General features: G+C 33.3%; 2 protein-coding genes across 3 annotated transcripts; both read left to right on the top strand.

The window, feature by feature from the left end:
• Nucleotides 1-470: 470 nt before the first annotated feature.
• Nucleotides 471-3,502, top strand: LOC110654460 (mitogen-activated protein kinase homolog NTF6). 2 transcript variants are annotated; one of them, XM_021810463.2, is made up of 6 exons: nucleotides 471-721; nucleotides 1,457-1,586; nucleotides 1,772-1,909; nucleotides 2,228-2,560; nucleotides 2,711-2,894; nucleotides 2,986-3,502. In XM_021810463.2, exons 1-6 carry the CDS (start codon nucleotides 567-569, stop codon nucleotides 3,159-3,161), a joined length of 1,116 nt encoding a protein of 371 aa, XP_021666155.2. In that variant the 5' UTR covers nucleotides 471-566; the 3' UTR covers nucleotides 3,162-3,502. The 2 variants fall into 2 exon arrangements, with proteins under 2 accessions (XP_021666155.2, XP_058004272.1); XM_058148289.1 differs by lacking the exon at nucleotides 471-721 and adding an exon at nucleotides 741-931.
• An 8,731-nt stretch (nucleotides 3,503-12,233) lies between these two features.
• Nucleotides 12,234-17,348, top strand: LOC110654458 (uncharacterized protein YKR070W). Its single transcript, XM_021810459.2, has 12 exons — nucleotides 12,234-12,462; nucleotides 12,591-12,694; nucleotides 12,809-12,844; nucleotides 13,071-13,144; nucleotides 13,245-13,285; nucleotides 14,045-14,116; nucleotides 14,238-14,439; nucleotides 15,392-15,487; nucleotides 15,581-15,648; nucleotides 15,947-16,154; nucleotides 16,249-16,332; nucleotides 16,910-17,348. Exons 1-12 carry the CDS (start codon nucleotides 12,344-12,346, stop codon nucleotides 16,964-16,966), a joined length of 1,161 nt encoding a protein of 386 aa, XP_021666151.2. The 5' UTR covers nucleotides 12,234-12,343; the 3' UTR covers nucleotides 16,967-17,348.
• Nucleotides 17,349-17,492: the final 144 nt, after the last annotated feature.

Genomic DNA, 17,492 nt, shown 5'->3' on the forward strand with positions numbered 1-17,492 from the left:
ATTAATAGAAAATTTGATGGAGGGACTGAATAGTTTAACGAAAGAAAAATAAAAAAATTAAATAGTATATATTTTTTTTAAATATAAAAATTAAATAATTAATTTTATTAAAATATATGGATTTACTAGTAATTTTTCTTTTAAATTATTTTTACTTTTACATTATTTTTATTAAATTGAAAGTTAAATAACATAGAATTAAAGAATAAGACTAAATGCACAAAGCTTGAGAATTCAATGCTTGGAAATTTTTTTTTTTAATTTTTTTTTTCACATTTTTAAACCATATGATGGTTTCAGTCAGCCCCATTTGGCTTTGGTTCACACTATCATTCAAATTTGAAAGTTGCAAATGGGAAAAAAGTAATAATAAAATTCCGAAAAAACAAAAATTCAAAAGAAAGGATGATGGATCCAACCCAAAATGGCCCACTTTTCTTTTCCTCGTAAAAGCATCAGCTTAATAAACCGCTCTTTGCTCTGCTTTTCTCACTTGCTAAGAATATACACACACCTGCTTTAGCTTCTTCTCCCCTGTATCTTCAAACACAGAAAAAGAGACAGAGATGGAGAATGAATCTATGGTGATAGAAGAAAGAGGAATCCCATCCAACGGTGGGAGATACTTGCAGTATAACATATTGGGTAATCTTTTCGAAGTCACCTCCAAGTATGTTCCTCCCATACAACCAGTGGGTCGTGGCGCATATGGCATCGTTTGGTAATAATCTTCTGATTTAAACCTCAAGAAAACTGTTTTAGTAATCTGTTTAGAAAAGGGTTTCCTGCATTTTATTTATTTCTTTGGAATTTCAAATGCTGATTCTTGCTTTTTGAAGCAAGTAAATCTTGTGTTTCTTGCGTGTGTAATCAAAGATCGAAGCTTTGCAGTTAAAAAGGAAAAGGGGGAGGGAGGAACTCTAATTTGGCTGTAATGTATTATTGTATTTGTCTTATTTCCAGCTTTTTTTTTGCTGTGCTAATTCATAAACATTTCATTTGATTCTTAAAATGTTCTGGAAACTAGAATCTTACGACAATTCAATTCAATTGATTTCTTTTGGTCAATTCTCATGTTATGAAAGAATGCAATTGATTGTGTGAGAATTCAATTGAATTCTTTTATTGCAAATGATTTATTCCAAATGAAGCCTATGTGAATTGTTAAATCTATGAGATTGTTGTTCTTAATTTGCTGTCGGACCAGTTGTCCAATATTGCAGTAGCCATTGAGTGTTTTAGGAGTAGTATAGGAGTTTTGATGCTCCAAACAAGGGAGATGTAATAGTTTGTTCTGAATTCCTTCAAATTAAGATTTTGCTGATGAAAGGAAGTACAATTTACATGCTTAAAGTTTAGCTTATATAGGGGTACTTGTAGAATATTTGGTTTGTTTTTCGTTGAGAATGCTGTGGTTGATTTGATGCTTATAAATTACCCACATTCTGTATTGCAGTTGTGCCAGAAATGCTGAGACAAAAGAAGATGTTGCCATTAAGAAGATTGGGAATGCATTTGACAACGGGATAGATGCTAAGAGAACACTTCGAGAGATCAAACTCCTTTGCCATATGGATCATGAGAATGTAATCTCTAACATTTTATTCTTATCATTCTAAACATATTATATGCTGCTTTAATGTTGTGCAAATAATTTTTGTAACTGTGCAGTTTGCAATTGCATAATGATGTACTTTCAAGGATTTGATTATTTCTTCATACACTGACAAACTCTGAAGTACTGATGATTTGCTGCACTGGTATTCTGTAGATTATAAAAATCAAGGATATAATACCACCACCAGAGAGGGAAACATTCAATGATGTGTATGTCGTATATGAATTGATGGATACTGATCTCCATCAGATAATACAGTCTAGCCAGGCCCTGACTGATGATCACTGTCAGGTAAGACTATTGAATCCCTTCTCCTTCATGCAAACTTCTTGTTACTCATCAATGTGTATACGTACTTATCAATCATTTGGACTTGTAATATTTCTTTAAAACTGACAAATTTCGCTTTAAATGTAGTTAAGCAAGGCAGAAGTGATTGACATAAGTGGATTCATTAGGCACCTCATTGCACATTTGAGGGCAGATTTTATATGATATATATCTGATTTAAATTGTGAAATTAAATACACACTGGGAAGTTTAGTTGATACCAAGCTCCAGGCTGCAAGTTAGCAATGTTTACAACAGCATGTTTTTTCGCTTTTGCAGTATTTCTTGTATCAATTGTTGCGGGGACTGAAGTACATACACTCTGCAAATGTTTTGCACCGCGATCTGAAACCAAGCAACCTTCTTCTGAATGCAAATTGTGATCTTAAGATTTGTGACTTTGGGCTTGCAAGAACCACCTCGGAGACAGATTTCATGACTGAATATGTAGTAACCAGATGGTATCGAGCCCCAGAATTGCTGCTTAACTGTTCAGAATACACTGCAGCTATTGATATTTGGTCAGTTGGCTGCATTTTCATGGAAATTATTAGAAGGGAGCCTCTTTTCCCTGGCAAAGACTATGTTCAGCAATTGGGGCTTATAACTGAGGTACTAATAAGCTCTACAGTTTCTCTTGCCAGTTAAAATCAATGTAATAGATGGTGAAATGAACCTGATTGACAAGCTGCAAATTTACTTGGTAACCTATGAATTTCATGATGCTAATAATATTTTTTTCTTTACTCTTCCCTGAAATAGTTGCTAGGTTCACCAGATGATTCAGATCTTGGATTCCTTCGAAGTGATAATGCTCGGAGATATGTCAAGCAGCTTCCACGTGTCCCCAAGAGACCTTTTGCACAGAAGTTTCCAGATGTGTCAGCAGTGGCTCTTGATCTTGCAGAGAGAATGCTAGTGTTTGATCCATGCAAACGCATAACTGGTATGCTCTTTACTTAGTCGACAATTAACTGTTTCATTTTTCCCATCCATTTTGCTGATGAGATGCTTTATCTTTTCTGGTGTACATGAAGTTGAGGAGGCATTGAATCATCCATATTTATCAAGTCTTCATGAAATCAACGAAGAGCCTACTTGCCCATCTCCTTTTATTTTTGATTTTGAGCAAATTTCGTTAAATGAAGAAGATATAAAGGAGCTCATATGGGCAGAGTCTATGAACTTCAACCCAGATGTCATGCTTGAGTAATATCACCAACATTTATATAATTTTTTGCCCATTGTTTGGTTGATTGGTATCCATATCAGAAGTGTGATGAAATTCTCTGTAGCCAGAGAAATTAGGGAGATAGGTTCTCCCTTCCCATATTGTCAGGGTAGAATGGCAGTTTGTGCATGGTTTTAATATTGAGGATTCTTGGATTCAGTCTTTTGGAGAATCCAGCACCCAATAATTTTGGTATGCATCAACAAGGCTATATATTCACCTAGCCTCTATATGTTTTTGGCTGTGGTTGGTTTGTATATTGTATACTAAATTCTATCAAACATGGAAGAAAAATGAAAAGAAAGGAAACTGTTCTGAAGTAATTTTGGTATGTTCTTTGCCTTGGTTTAATTGAATTCCAGATCTTCTGGTTTGATTGGATTTCAGATCTTCAGAACTTTTGTTTAAAGTTTCTGGATAGCAACAGCTGTGTCCTGGCATGGCCTATTCTGCATTTGATTTTATAAAACTGAGCTTAATATAATAGAGATTGGCAAGGCATATTATGTTATAATTTTTAGGGTAACTTATAATTTAGACAATATGACAAAAATTACAGTCTAATATATTTATTTTTCTTTTTCTTTTTTTTTTTTTATGAAAAACAAGCTAATTTCTTATGTATGTTTCTATTAAACTTTATCTTTAGTGAGTTGTTAACGATAACAGTTTCATTAATCACAATTTTTTTTAACAGTTTATTTTTTTTTTTTTTTATAGTTTTAACATTATCATAATTTTTAATCTCTTGAATTTGGGTTAATTGTTTCAATATTTTGTTAACAAAAACATACTTCAGATACTAATTTGTTTTTAATAAAAGATAAGAGAAGTTAAATTGTAGTTTTTATACCTAACAAATCTAAACGTGTACATTTATTGTTATTTTATCCAATTTTTTATTTTAATTTTATACAATTAAATCAAATTTTTTAAAATTAAAGAAATTTTATTAATATCTAAATTTTGTCTAAAATTTTAATAGGTAAATTATAATTTAGTCTTTGAGGATTGACAAACCTACCTTATAATTTAGTTCAGTATTTTTAAAACCATACAATTGAATTCCTAAAATTTGACATAATCTATAGCTTAGTCACCTCACTTAAATTTCTGTCTAATTGATCGTTACTTATAGTAAAATTAGTTAAAAAATTCTTAACTTTATATATTTTCTAAGAGAGATGAACGGGAAGCCGTGAACTTTCCGGTTCTAATTTAGTCGTTCGATCTAGTCGTCACAGACTGCGATCGAGTTGGAACTCACGTTTGTCCATCAACCCGTTCCCAAACAACCTATAGATATTGGAAACACGAAAATCGAATCTCCAATAAGAGATCTCCTTAGTCGAGTCACTACTCGTAAACTTAATCGAATTGTATCTTTATTTTTTGGCACAAAAATTTTTTATTTTATTTCTAAAAATTAAAATTTCATCGATTAAAAACCAAAAAAATATATAGAAAAAAATTTAAAAAAATCCAAAACAATTCTGAAAAGTTCTTGACAAGAAGAAGAATTAATTTTTATAAGAATAATATATTTATTATACTGTTTAAATAGAAAATTAAATTAAGGGATTAAGTTATAGATCTTGTTAATCTCAAAATTTTAGTCAAAACATTTTTTCAACTTCTAAAGGCCTTTATAATGCCCTCACTTTTGGTAGTCTGTACATTCAACTATTCTGATGATTAATATTTATTCAGACAGCTAGAATGTCTAGAACTATATTTAAACTAGAGTGAGAAGTCATAAATAACCTAAATAATGACAAGAAAAATTAAGGAGAAATTAAAGAAATGAAATGCAAAGAGGTTAAATGAGCCAAAGCCCCGGCGATGGGCAACCTTAACGGGAAGCGACTATGAAGATAGTTGGCAACCCTAGACCCATGGAGAACCCTATGAAATAATTATTTGGGACTTAAGTGAAAGATTACTGAGGTTTAGATTGCAATAGAATATCAAGAAAATACAAAAAAATCCATGTCAATCGATACAGATAATTTTAACTCAGTGAACATAACGAAGGGCATTTTGGTCATTTCACCCTCAGAGATAATTTTTTACCAATTTATCCATTTAAGTAAGTGGGATTTATGTCATAAAAATGTAAATAACTATTGATAAAAATTTAATTAGAAAAGAGTAGAGAAAGAGAAGAAAAGAAAAATACAAACAAATGAAATTAAATTACAATTATGACATCATGCACATGTCAAAATGATGTAATTAAAAATCTCCATCCAATTAAAATTTGACAAACCTAATTAAAAGGAATAAAAGGGAATTAAAAGAGATGGAAACTAGTCATGTTCCACCTTCTAGCACCTTGGCCGAAACTCCTCTTTGAGAGATTCCACCATTTTTGTTTAAGCAAGCTCCAATTCCTAGCCTATTTCACCACAAAATTCATAACCTCCAATACAAAAATTAATAATTAGGCCTTGAGGAAGCTAGTGGCAGCCAAGAAGTGGAGAAATTCTTAAAGTTTACCAATCAAATTTGATTCAACATAAGGTTAGTGCAAGCTTTTTCTTACCTCTCTTCATTAAACATGCTAAGCATGCTAAGAGAAGTTGAAATTGAAAGAAAATGATGACTAATTAAAAGAACTAAATTTCGATCAGCTTAGGCAAGTGAGAGATGTTATGTTTAATTGCATTGAAACTTAAATTTTAGCTTGGATAAGATGAAATTCATGATGCTAGTGTTGAATTGCATGTGGTAGTAAGAATTGTAAAAATTAAAGTTAGGGTTTTGAACCAAATTGGGAAATTTGTGCTTTGATGCTTAATTGGTGTTATTAAAGTCAATTAGTGATCATTTGATGTGGTTTGACCTTAAAATGAAATTGGTTACGGAATTGAATTGTGAGTTGGATGAGTTACCTTTATGATGGAAATTCTAGATTTTGAGTCCAGTGGGTTTGGGCAGCTATAAGTAGACTTATGTAGCTTCAATTGGTGTAAGGCTAATTGAAGATAAAATTAGGGACATAATGCCACATTTGTCATGAAGAGACCCTGCCCAGAAAACTAACACAAAGTGACCTAAAATTTCCTTGAATCTGGGCAACCAAAATCTGGACCTGGAAAAATGATCATATGAACAGTGATTATTCAAATGTCCATAACTTTGTGTAGAGAGGTCCAAAGGACTTGATTCTTGAACTCATGAAAAGCTTAGACATAGTAGAACAACTTTCATAAGGAACAGAAACTCAAATTCTGATCATAACCTAATCAAATTACTAACCAAAATTAGCCTATCAAAACTGTCAGATCCAAAAACTGCCTAGAAATTCTGAACATTGACCAATTTGACCAGTTATGGTAAAAATATCATAACTTGAGCTACAAAACTCCAAATGGAGTGATTCAAAAAGGGAATTAAAATAGAGACATTAAGGAACAATTTGATGAAGAAAGTTTAGCCAAATTTTCACTGTAGATCTGTTCAATGGAACAGTAAACATAGGTGACAAAAACTGAAATTTTAAAATTACTTTTAGGAAGACTTGAATTGTAATTGACAACTAATGCCAATAAGTTTATAACCCAAAATGTGGTACTATCATGAAATTAAAATTTGTATACCTATTATTTATGAAATAGTTGAAAAAAATTTGAATGAATAGTAATGTGAATAGTAATCACAATAACATCAAATGTAAAGAATCAAAACCTAACTTTGCTAAATGCCCTTGTATCCCTAGTATGATTGATTTGGATAGGTTGGCATGCCAATAGGGTTTTGACTGCAGTACTGCTTATGGCTTCGTACCATTTCGTGATTTATGGCTCTTATTGCCATTTTGTAATATTATGGCATTTGGCCATTTTGCTATTCATTGACATACACAGATTTATACCCGACTAATTTTATGGCTTGTTAGCCATTCTGTTGCACATTTGACAGACGCTATGGTGTGACGGCTCGAGGTACTTAGTACCCAGTGCTAGTTTACCTGTTTTTCTAGCCCGGTCAACTAGTATAAGTTACTTGGGCAATTAAAAATAAGTCTTAAAAATTTACAGCTAAATAATAGACAAAAAAAAAACCATTAAATTATGGATATTATAAAAAGTTACCAAAAATTTAGTCTGTGTGAATCAATAGCATAATTTCTGTATATTTAATTATCTAGTTTATTTTTATATTATATTGGCACCCCTAAGTTTTATGCTTAGCGCATCGTTTTTTACCACTCATAGGTACTAGAGATCAGGAGCGAGAGCCCTGTAACACCCTCACTTTAGGTAGTCCATACATTCTACTGTTCTGATGACTAATGTTTGTTTGGACAGCCAGGATGCCTAGAACTATACTCGAACTAGAGTGAAGAGTCATGAGATGATTAAATAAAGACCAAGAAAAATTAAGAAAAAATAAAAGGAATGAAAAATGAGTTAAACGAGCCGGAGTCACGGCGATGGGTAACCATACCGGGAAGCGACTGTGAAGACAGTTGTCGACCCTTGACCCGTGAGGAACTCTATAAAATAATTTTTGGGACTTAATTGAAGGTTTACTGAGGTATAAATGATATTAAAAATGTCACAAAAAATTCAAGAAAATTTATTAATCGGTATAGACAAAAATAACCCGACAAAGCTTAACGAAGGGCATTTTGGTCATTTCACCATTGGGGTTGAATTTTTGACCTAAATGTTAATTAAAATGAGAGAGATTAAAACACAGAAAATGAATTAAAATCATGAAAAATGCAATGGGAAAAGGGAAAATAAAAGAAAAGAAAAGAAAAAGGAAAAGAAAGAAATAAAAAAAAATTAAATGAATTATGATGTTGTGATGACATCATTAAAATTTAAATCCAATTAAATTGAAACACTTGCATAAATATAAGACAAAGTTATTTAATCCCTTCTTATCATCAAAACCATCATCTTCCTCTTTCATTTTAAGTTGGCTGAACCCCATAGCCATCCCTCCACCATTTTTTTCAAGCTTCAAAGCTTGATTTCCTCTCTTCTTCACACTAAAACCCATACTTGCCTTCACTAAAACTTGATCCCACACCTTGAGGAAGATAGTGGCAGCCAAGAAGTGAAGGAAAATTGAAGTTTAGGCAAGGGCATGTTGGACACAAGTGAGATTAGTGCACTAATTATACTTTCTTTCTCTTTTAGGTATGGTAAGCATGTTAAATTAGGTTGAAATTGCATGAAATAAAAAAAAAACCATGGACAAATGGGAACCATAAATTTTGGCAGCCATGAAATGAGTTGGGATTTGATGATTTTTGATAAAATTAATTGGCTTGTTAGTGTTGTTGATGAGTTTGTATATGGTAGAAACAAAATTGTATAGAAATTACAAGAGTGACTATTGAAGTTAGGGTTTTGACTCAATTTTGGAAATTTTGTGTATGACTTGAAATTGAGAATGTTGAGATGACTTGTTGCCTATTAGAAGTGCTATGAATGCCAATTGAAGTTTGGGAGTAGGAGAAATTGAATTTGGGAGTGTTAAATTTTCATGCAGAAATTCGAACCTGTGAGTCTAGTGTAGTTTTTGAGCTATAAGTAGAGTTATGATGCTCCAATTGGTATAAGGCCAATTGGAGATGAAACTAGGGTTATAATGCCCCATTTTTCATTAAGAGACCATGCTCAAAAACTATCCCTAACCTAACCTAAAAATTGCTTGAATCCGAGTGACCAAATGCTGACCCTGGAAAAATGACCAAATAAATAGTAAATGTTCAATTAGCCATAACTTACTCTAGAAAAGTCAGAATGACTTGGTTCTTGAACCATTGGAAAGGTTAGACATAGGAGCACAACTTTAATGAAGAACACAAAACCCAGAATTGCCTCTAGCCAAATCAAATTGCTAGCACAAGTTAGGTCAACAAAACTATCCAGAACCAAACTGCCCAAAAATTCTGGACTTAGGCATACTCGACCAGTTTTGGCGAAAAGGCCATAACTTGGTCTACAAAATTGCAAATGTAATGAAACCAGTGTTAAAATTTTTATAAGACATAGATCTACAATATTGGTGTTTTGACTAGAACTCAGAACCCAAGGGAACTAAGTCAAATTATTAGAACAATTCAGTACACCAAATCCTGGAATTTGCCTCAACCACCTCTTGACCCTAGAATAGAGTTTATATCATATCTTTCACTAGGAAATCCCAAATGGAATAAGCCAAACTGTTTTGAAAACCTAAGAGATAGGGCTCCAACATTTATTTAGAAACTTATCTCAAATTTTGAGTGTAAGAACCCTAAAATGAGAGTCAAATCCACTGACCTAAACCTGGAATTCTGCAGACACAGGGTATCTGAGTCCAGGCCAGTTAATTGGCTATAACTAATTCTACAAAACTTGAAAAATTGTAATTCAAAATTCTAAGTGATCATAAGACATAGGGTAATAACTTATATGAAAAACATTAAGCCTAAAAGTGGCTGTAATATGTCCAAATAATTAGGAAAAATTGACTCCATGATCTGTTTGGTTCTAGAACTAGAGTAAGTTAATGAACCAGTTTTTGTTATTTGACCATAATTTGAGTTCTAAAACTCCAAATGACATGAATCAAAAAGGAAAACAAACATAAGACATAAATGAACAACTTCCATAAAGGAAGTGTGGCCAAACAGTGTTTACAACTTGGCCAATTTGATAGGTAAAGTTAAGGTACCAGCTTTGAACTTAAAGAAAGGTTCATGAAATCATTTAATACATAAAATGTAAATTAGCTAAAAAGTTTGCTAAAAACATAAATCATATGAAAATACAGTTAGGACCTATGTTCCCATTATAATGATATGAAAATGGTATAAAGAATAGATAGTGTATGAAATGAAATAATAACATGATATGAACCCTTAATAGTACATAGTATAAAATAATAAAACGATAAATTCTTAATAATACTAATTTGCCCAAAGTATACCTAGACTTATATATATAGCTTGGACCGATTGGTATACCAATTAGGGACTATAGATTGCAATACTGCCCACATGAATAATTATTGATAGACAATATATGTCTAAAATGGTTATTCTACTGGCTTTATGCCTGCTCGTTGGCCATTGGCTTACTTTTATTTTTGACTTCATGCCTGCCCGCTAGCCTTGTGCCTAACATGACAGATGTATACATGTTAGATATACGGATGTTTAACTAGTATACTCCCGTGTATTCAGTCTTTATAGTTTGTCATATGTTACTTGGGTACAGATATGAGTAATACACTTTAAATTTAAATAAGTACATGAAAATATCACTATTATGGATTTAATAAGACTGAATATGAAATATATGAATAAAAAGATCCCGACCAATTATTTGCTCCCAAAGTTTCACAAATATGTAATTAATTAAAAAATTAGGAAAAGAATGGGATGGATAATATGACATATGATGTAAAATTTCTAACAGGTAAATAGTGGAATCCACCATACGCTAATAAAACAGAAGAGACTCCGTTCAGGTCTCCATAAACGTGCAATGTGACAAAAAAAAATTTTTTTTTCTATACGTAAGATAATATAATTGAATTAATATTATACACGACAAGACAGGATAGGGTGCTTTGGCACTGAATGTAGTACACCTTTCTCGGCTACACTATAGACAGGTGAGGGGTGTTACAAGCCCAGTAGACCATAGATTGGGATTATTGTGAGAGTCTAAATTTGCATTTGTGTCCGGTGTCACTTTCTCTGCAGTGCATCTTGGTAGGATCCACTAGGCTTGCTAGAAATTTTGTATTTTGCAGTAGACATTCATTTTATCATGTAAATTATGAACTTAAGAATTATTTGTAAATTATGTAAATTAATAAAATTTGAGTACTTTTTTATTGAATGTGAGCACGAATTTATTTATGTATGGAATGAATGAAAATTTGAGTTTGAGATATTGAAATGAAGTTTAAGATTGGGAAAATTGTATATATACTGAAATTATTGTTGAGACTTTTAACAGGTGGGAAAACGTCATCATATTAATAAATTAGGGGAAGCTCCGTCAGTTTTTTCGGTTAATAAATTAACCTTAAGCCAATAAACTAAAATGTGGATACTAGGAAAGATAATAAGATAAGTTAAGACGCTCCGACATCGAGTATGACATGCCTTACTCGGCTATATTGTAAACGGGTAAGGGGTGTCATAACCTTGTTTGACAACAGTTTTTAAGGTAATATTTTGTATTTTGACCAGATTCAAAACCTTGCTGTTTGGTGACATAATGTTTATACTAACTTTTAGAGGTTGAAAGAGTAGTTCATAAAAAGCTATTCCTCCTAATTTTTAGAGCTCGTGTGAGCATTTTGACTAAATTTAATAAGATTTTATCACTATTTTTATATTTAATAGCTAATCTAATAGCTATTTTTATCAAACACTTATACTTTAATAGTTATATAAATAGTTAACCACTAACGACTAATATCTAGCGGCTAATAGCTATTAAAACAGTTGAACTAGGACAATTAACAACTATTAGAATAGCTAATATTATCGAACAGAGTAAAAAATTATGATAAATAATTTTTTTATAAATTACTCTCTTAATTTCTAAACACTAATATAAATATTATGCCACTAAATGGTAAATAAGATAAATAATATTTTTACCCTAATTAAAATACTACACTACAATAAAAACTTTAAATATGATCTAAATTATAAGTTTTACCAAATTTCAAAAACTAAATTATAATTTATCAATTTGAATTTATGTTTATAAGCCTAATTTTTATTATGTTTCAGGGTTAATTTGCAAATTATCCTATTTTTATTATTTAAGAACTTATATGGAATTAGTGAATTTTATTTATATTTTTATATTTATTATGATTGAAATATATACGAAACAAAATTGCAGTCCTTTCAATTTCTGATATTTACAAATAGATTATAGTTTTTTTTAAAAATATTCCAAATGAATATTGTAATAAGATTTTGAGAAAAAAGAATTGACATCGTGTCATGTTTTCATTGGATATAACTGTGGAGCTCCATTACTGAGGAATAAAATAACAAATCCCAAGCAGAAAAAAAAAAAAAAAAAGCAGCAGCAACAAAACTACACTTCCCAGAAAGCTTATTGGTCGTTGATTTTGAAGCCAGTGGTGGTCGTGGAGGAGATCAGCTGAGGGAAGGCCGGAGAATGAGACTCCCAATCATAGCAAAGGCTTTACAGAACCGAAATAGAAATCAACTTCCACCACCGCTACTCTTCTCCGCGTTTTCACGCTCTTTCTCGCAGTTTCTCTCACAGTCTCAGCTGTTCGTTTCTACCTCTCATCTCTTCATTCTCTCCCTCTCTCTCTCTCTCTCTCTCCTACTACTTCTGCTACTACTACTATTACTATAATTCTTGGATTCGATCCATTTTTTTAATTTTTATGAAGCAGACCTTCTTTTGGCATCGCGTTTGATATCGATGGCGTCCTTCTTCGAGGCGAATCTCCCATCGGCGGCTCTCCTCAAGCGCTCAAACGATTATACGATTCCTCCGGTACATTATCTTCTGCATAGCGATCTCTACATTTCTGGTCAATTTTGCAATATTAGTGATTCCGTTTGCTGATTATTTTCATGTTTTTATGTTTCTCTTTAATTCTGTGGACAGGTGCTTTGAGGATTCCTTACATTTTCTTGACCAATGGTGAGCTTTCTGTTTTAGCTTGAATCGTCCTATATGGTTTTTCATTATTTCGAATTGAATGATGCTGTTTGATTGGTGTATGGCATTTGTTAGTTTGTATAGAGAATAAAGAAGTAGAGAGATTATAGATGTGAATAAACATTTAAAATTAGAGGTTATAGCAAAATTTTGGATCTTTGAATCGTGCACAGTGAATGTGTTGTTTTCTTAATTTCAATTTCAACAGGAGGTGGTTTTCCCGAATCTAAAAGAGCCTTGGAGTTGAGCAAACTTCTAGGTGTGGATATTTCACCATTGCAGGTACTTCTATTAAGCTGTTGTTTTCATCTATAGCATTGCCTTCGCTGTCTTAGGCTTTGTAGATGATGACGGAACACTACTTTTACTGTATTTTTCGTAGGTTGTACAGGGCCATACACCTTTTAAACAGCTGGTGAATAGGTATGCCCCTAAACTTAATTAAAGTCACCTGGACTTCGAGTTGTCAAAGACTTAAATTTTTTGCTGATAAAGACCCTAAAAGTGTCAAGTGAAATCATTAGTGTCATTAAGGCTATATCAACATCATCAAATAAAAGAATTGCATGAATGTCCAATTAACTGCTTATTGATACCAAGGGAAAATTTCTACTTGTTAGGCTGTTTGCATAAGAGGAGGAATTCTGGATTCTTTCTGTGATGAACATCATGCCCCCAGGTTCATTGAATCTATGACTATGAATTACCTCCCCTTGGCCAAAACCTCGTATCCTTTGTTTTAACTCGACCTGAACATCTAGGCCAATTTATTTGCTAATATGTTGCGCTTTATTCCTAGACTGCACACTCCTATTGAATAACCAAAGTCTAGAATATCCTATCTCATACTAATTATTAGTATGGATAAGTGGATTTTCAGTCAGGAAATCAATGTGCATAATAAATGGCATGAGGAAAAGTGTATGCATCAGCCTGCGCATCCCACAGGCATTGCATGGGGATATGTTGAAATGCTGTAATACAATAAAATATGTGATGCGGATGGTAAGTTACAGATACAGTGAAAGACTTTACATGCCAAACAAAGTTGTAGAAGTTATAATCGCCAGAACTCAAATGAGAAAAAAAAAAGGAAGAAGAAAGAAAAAGAGGATGGATGTTTTAATTAGTAGTATTTTCATCATTTTTATCTCTTTGTTCATATCAATTTTGCATTATCAGATTTGAGAATGAATTTGTTGTTGCTGTGGGAAAAGGAGAACCTGCTGCTGTGATGGCTGAATATGGATTTAAGTAAGCTTTTTGGGCTCTCTGATTTGTTTTTGTTGAAATTTATCAGAAGTCATCGAAACTCTCAATATATCCTGAGTTCAATCTCTTAGATGGCAATTTTGCTTATTGATTTTATATGCAGAAATGTTCTCTCAATTGATGAGTATGCATCTTATTTTGATGGCATTGATCCACTTGCACAATATAAGACATGGACAACTAAGCAGGATGCTAAACAGAGTAGTACTTTAGAGCAGATGAGGACAAGAGACAGTGTCCACTCACAGAGAGTTCAGGCGACATTTATTGTCAGTGATTCTGTTGACTGGAGCAGAGACATTCAGGTTGCATGAAATCTATGACTTGTCTAATTGTTTATGAATTTCTTTCATGAAGATTTACAGAAGATTTTTTTTTTCCTTGGTTCACGGTTGTTAAACGTGTACAAGGTGCACTGACTTGTTTCCTTCTGAACACCCTTGGTCTGAATGATTGAAAACCAAAATACCGACATTTGACTGTTCCCTTTGCAATGGTGGTACCACACCAGATACCTGAATCAGGTTTTCAAATATTGATCAATTTATTTCATATTAGCCAATACATCAGTTTTTAAGGCTGTCAATATGGCAAAAGCCATGTTTATCAGCCTGTCATTTCACATGCATATTGGTCTATATTGGCCCATGTGGCCAATAAGGCTTCGTTGCTGCATGCTTCTTGTTGAGTCATTTTGCTAAAATTTTCAGTGCAAAATTCACAAACATGAAAGCCATTACCGCTATGTTTTGGTTGCAACATCTATATCATGACATCTTGACCATTAGAGCTGCCACAATTTAAAGCCATGGCCTGAGTAAACCAATACCATTGCCTTGAGCTTATATAACTAAGAGTTCTAGAGAGAAAGGATACAATGCTGGCTTCTTTTTGAAGAGAATGAACAATTGTGTTGTTCTTTCTTGTCTATGTTCTAAAGATGCAGACTCAGGACCTAATTGTCTGTTTCTGCTCTGCTACTTCAGTGAAAAAGGTATCTAGAGTCCAGTTTTCATTGGACTGCCGTCATCTTTGATTACTGAAATTAGCCATTTGAAAGGGCTGGTGTTGCTACTTGCTACTTCTCTATCATTTTCAACTAGCATCTTGAGGTATAATCATGTTAGAGTTACTGAAGTTGTATGCCATCCGTAAGCTTGCTTTCTAGTTCTGTTAGAATGTGGTAACATGATATTTTTGTCGTTGAATGGTTACAGATGTAACTCCGAATTGATTAACTTTGGATATTGGTGTTAGGTTCTGTCCGACATTTTAAGAACTGGAGGTCTTCCTGGAAGGGAGATAGGACACCAACCACACCTGTATTTTGCAAATGATGACCTTGCATACCAGGTTATTTGCCATTGTTAATCCATTTTATACCTCCTTTTGTAATCAAGTAATTTTTTAATTGCTAGTATACTGATGAGGTGCCACTAAAAGTAGGCTACTTTTCCTTCAGAACGCCTTGGCATGGGAGCTTTCCGAATTGCATTAGAATCTGTCTTCAATAGGTAAGGACAGATAAAATCGGTTTTGGCATTAAACAATTTCAGAAATTCATTGCACATATAAACATTTCCAAGAAAACAAAGGTATGTTTGTCATGGCTGCCCTAGCCAGCCCTCTGTTTTAAAGGTCATGAATGAGAGCTCATCTCCACTGAATTTTACCGCAGTACATTTGACAGAGGAGAGGAGCCATATGTATAGACAGGATGAATTGACAAAATATTTCAATTTATATTGTACTATGTCAAAATTTAGTATCAATGTCACAAACTGTCCTGGTGACAACATTTTAAATATGCAGTATTCACCCTAATGCTCTGGAGTATACATCTTTTGGAAAGCCAAATCCATTTGTATTCAGGAATGCTGAAACTGTCCTAAAGCAACTTGTTCCATCAATTCATTGTGGCACCAATCCTGTGGATCATGTGAATGCTGGAACTCATCATTTCAAGAAACTATTTATGATAGGAGATAATCCTTCAGTTGATATTAGAGGTGCACGACAGGTTTGTCTCCATGAGACTTAGAATTTGGTTCCAATTCTTCAACTTTGGTTAATACTGATTATAGCTTGCGTACCTTCTTCCTGTGGCATTTCAGGCTGGACATCCCTGGTTTTCAATCTTGACAAGGACAGGAGTTTTCAAGGGAACAGAAAATCACACTGAGTTTCCAGCAGATTTGGTAGGCAACTGGGAAATTGTTAAAATGAGTCCACGTCAAATTTCATTTATTTTAACTGACACCTTGCAGAAATCTCTCTTGGTTTTATTCTTTTTTATGAATATGAAAATGAAAAAGGCCTTTATTTTTGGTTTGAAGAGGGAGGGGGTCAGGGTTGGAGTTCTTACCATATTTTCTCCCCCTTTATCAAGGGATGGAGTGGAGGGATTTCAATTGAAACCCTAATTGTTTGCACTGCAACTTGGGCACTGGATTATTGTTGAGCCAATCGCCCAATAGCCTGCATATCTTGGCTGTAGTTCTACTTGCATCACCATGGAGAGTCCAACCTCTCCAATCGTTGGCTGGTGGGTAGATCATTACTTTGAGTAGTTTCAATATTTGACCTTGACTTGATTCACAATTAATATTTGTTAACAGATTATCTGTTTTGGAAGTTTAAGAGATTTAACTGTAAATGGTCATGGCAGTTTTGTTGGGCTGTGAAACATATACTGAAAAATAAACAAGAAAATTTCGGATCACATATCCTTGCACCAAATGTACCTGAGTTATGGGCTGATTGCTCCTTTTGCAGGTTGTTAACGCCGTGGAAGACGCTGTGGAGTATGTTCTGAGTAAGGAGCGTACCTAAATCTGCAAGGGCTTTTAACAAACTTTTTACTTTTTGGAACGTAGGCATTCATTTTCACACCAAAAAAAAGGGGAGCATGGAGGGTAGAGCCTGGTAATGTCATCTGTTTGGATAAAGGATGACAGGTTTAAGCTCAATTAATTGTTTACCTCATGCATATATATTAGTTTTTAATGCCATTAATATGCGACTGGTATACTGTATTTGCTAGTTGGTAGGTGAAGCTGAATGTGGCTAGTAGAGTCCATATAAAGTGCATGACCGCATGTGCTTCACTTTTTGGCTTTTAGCTTACATGAAAAATTGCTTAAGACATGAAGGAAATCAGCATTGTTACAAATATTGAATAAACCATATGGCAACAAAACTTTAGCTTGTTTCATATCAGTTTCGCATGTTAATGATCATCAGTAAACCTGAACCGACAGATTGAACGAAAAGATAATATCGGTCGGCTGCCTCAATCTGGTCTTTCTTGATGGCCATACGTCCCATAATGGCTGACAGCTATTTATTTTGTTGCTTA

The sequence above is a fragment of the Hevea brasiliensis genome, chromosome 6 (assembly GCF_030052815.1).
Source record: "Hevea brasiliensis isolate MT/VB/25A 57/8 chromosome 6, ASM3005281v1, whole genome shotgun sequence".
Taxonomy (NCBI): Eukaryota; Viridiplantae; Streptophyta; class Magnoliopsida; order Malpighiales; family Euphorbiaceae; genus Hevea; species Hevea brasiliensis.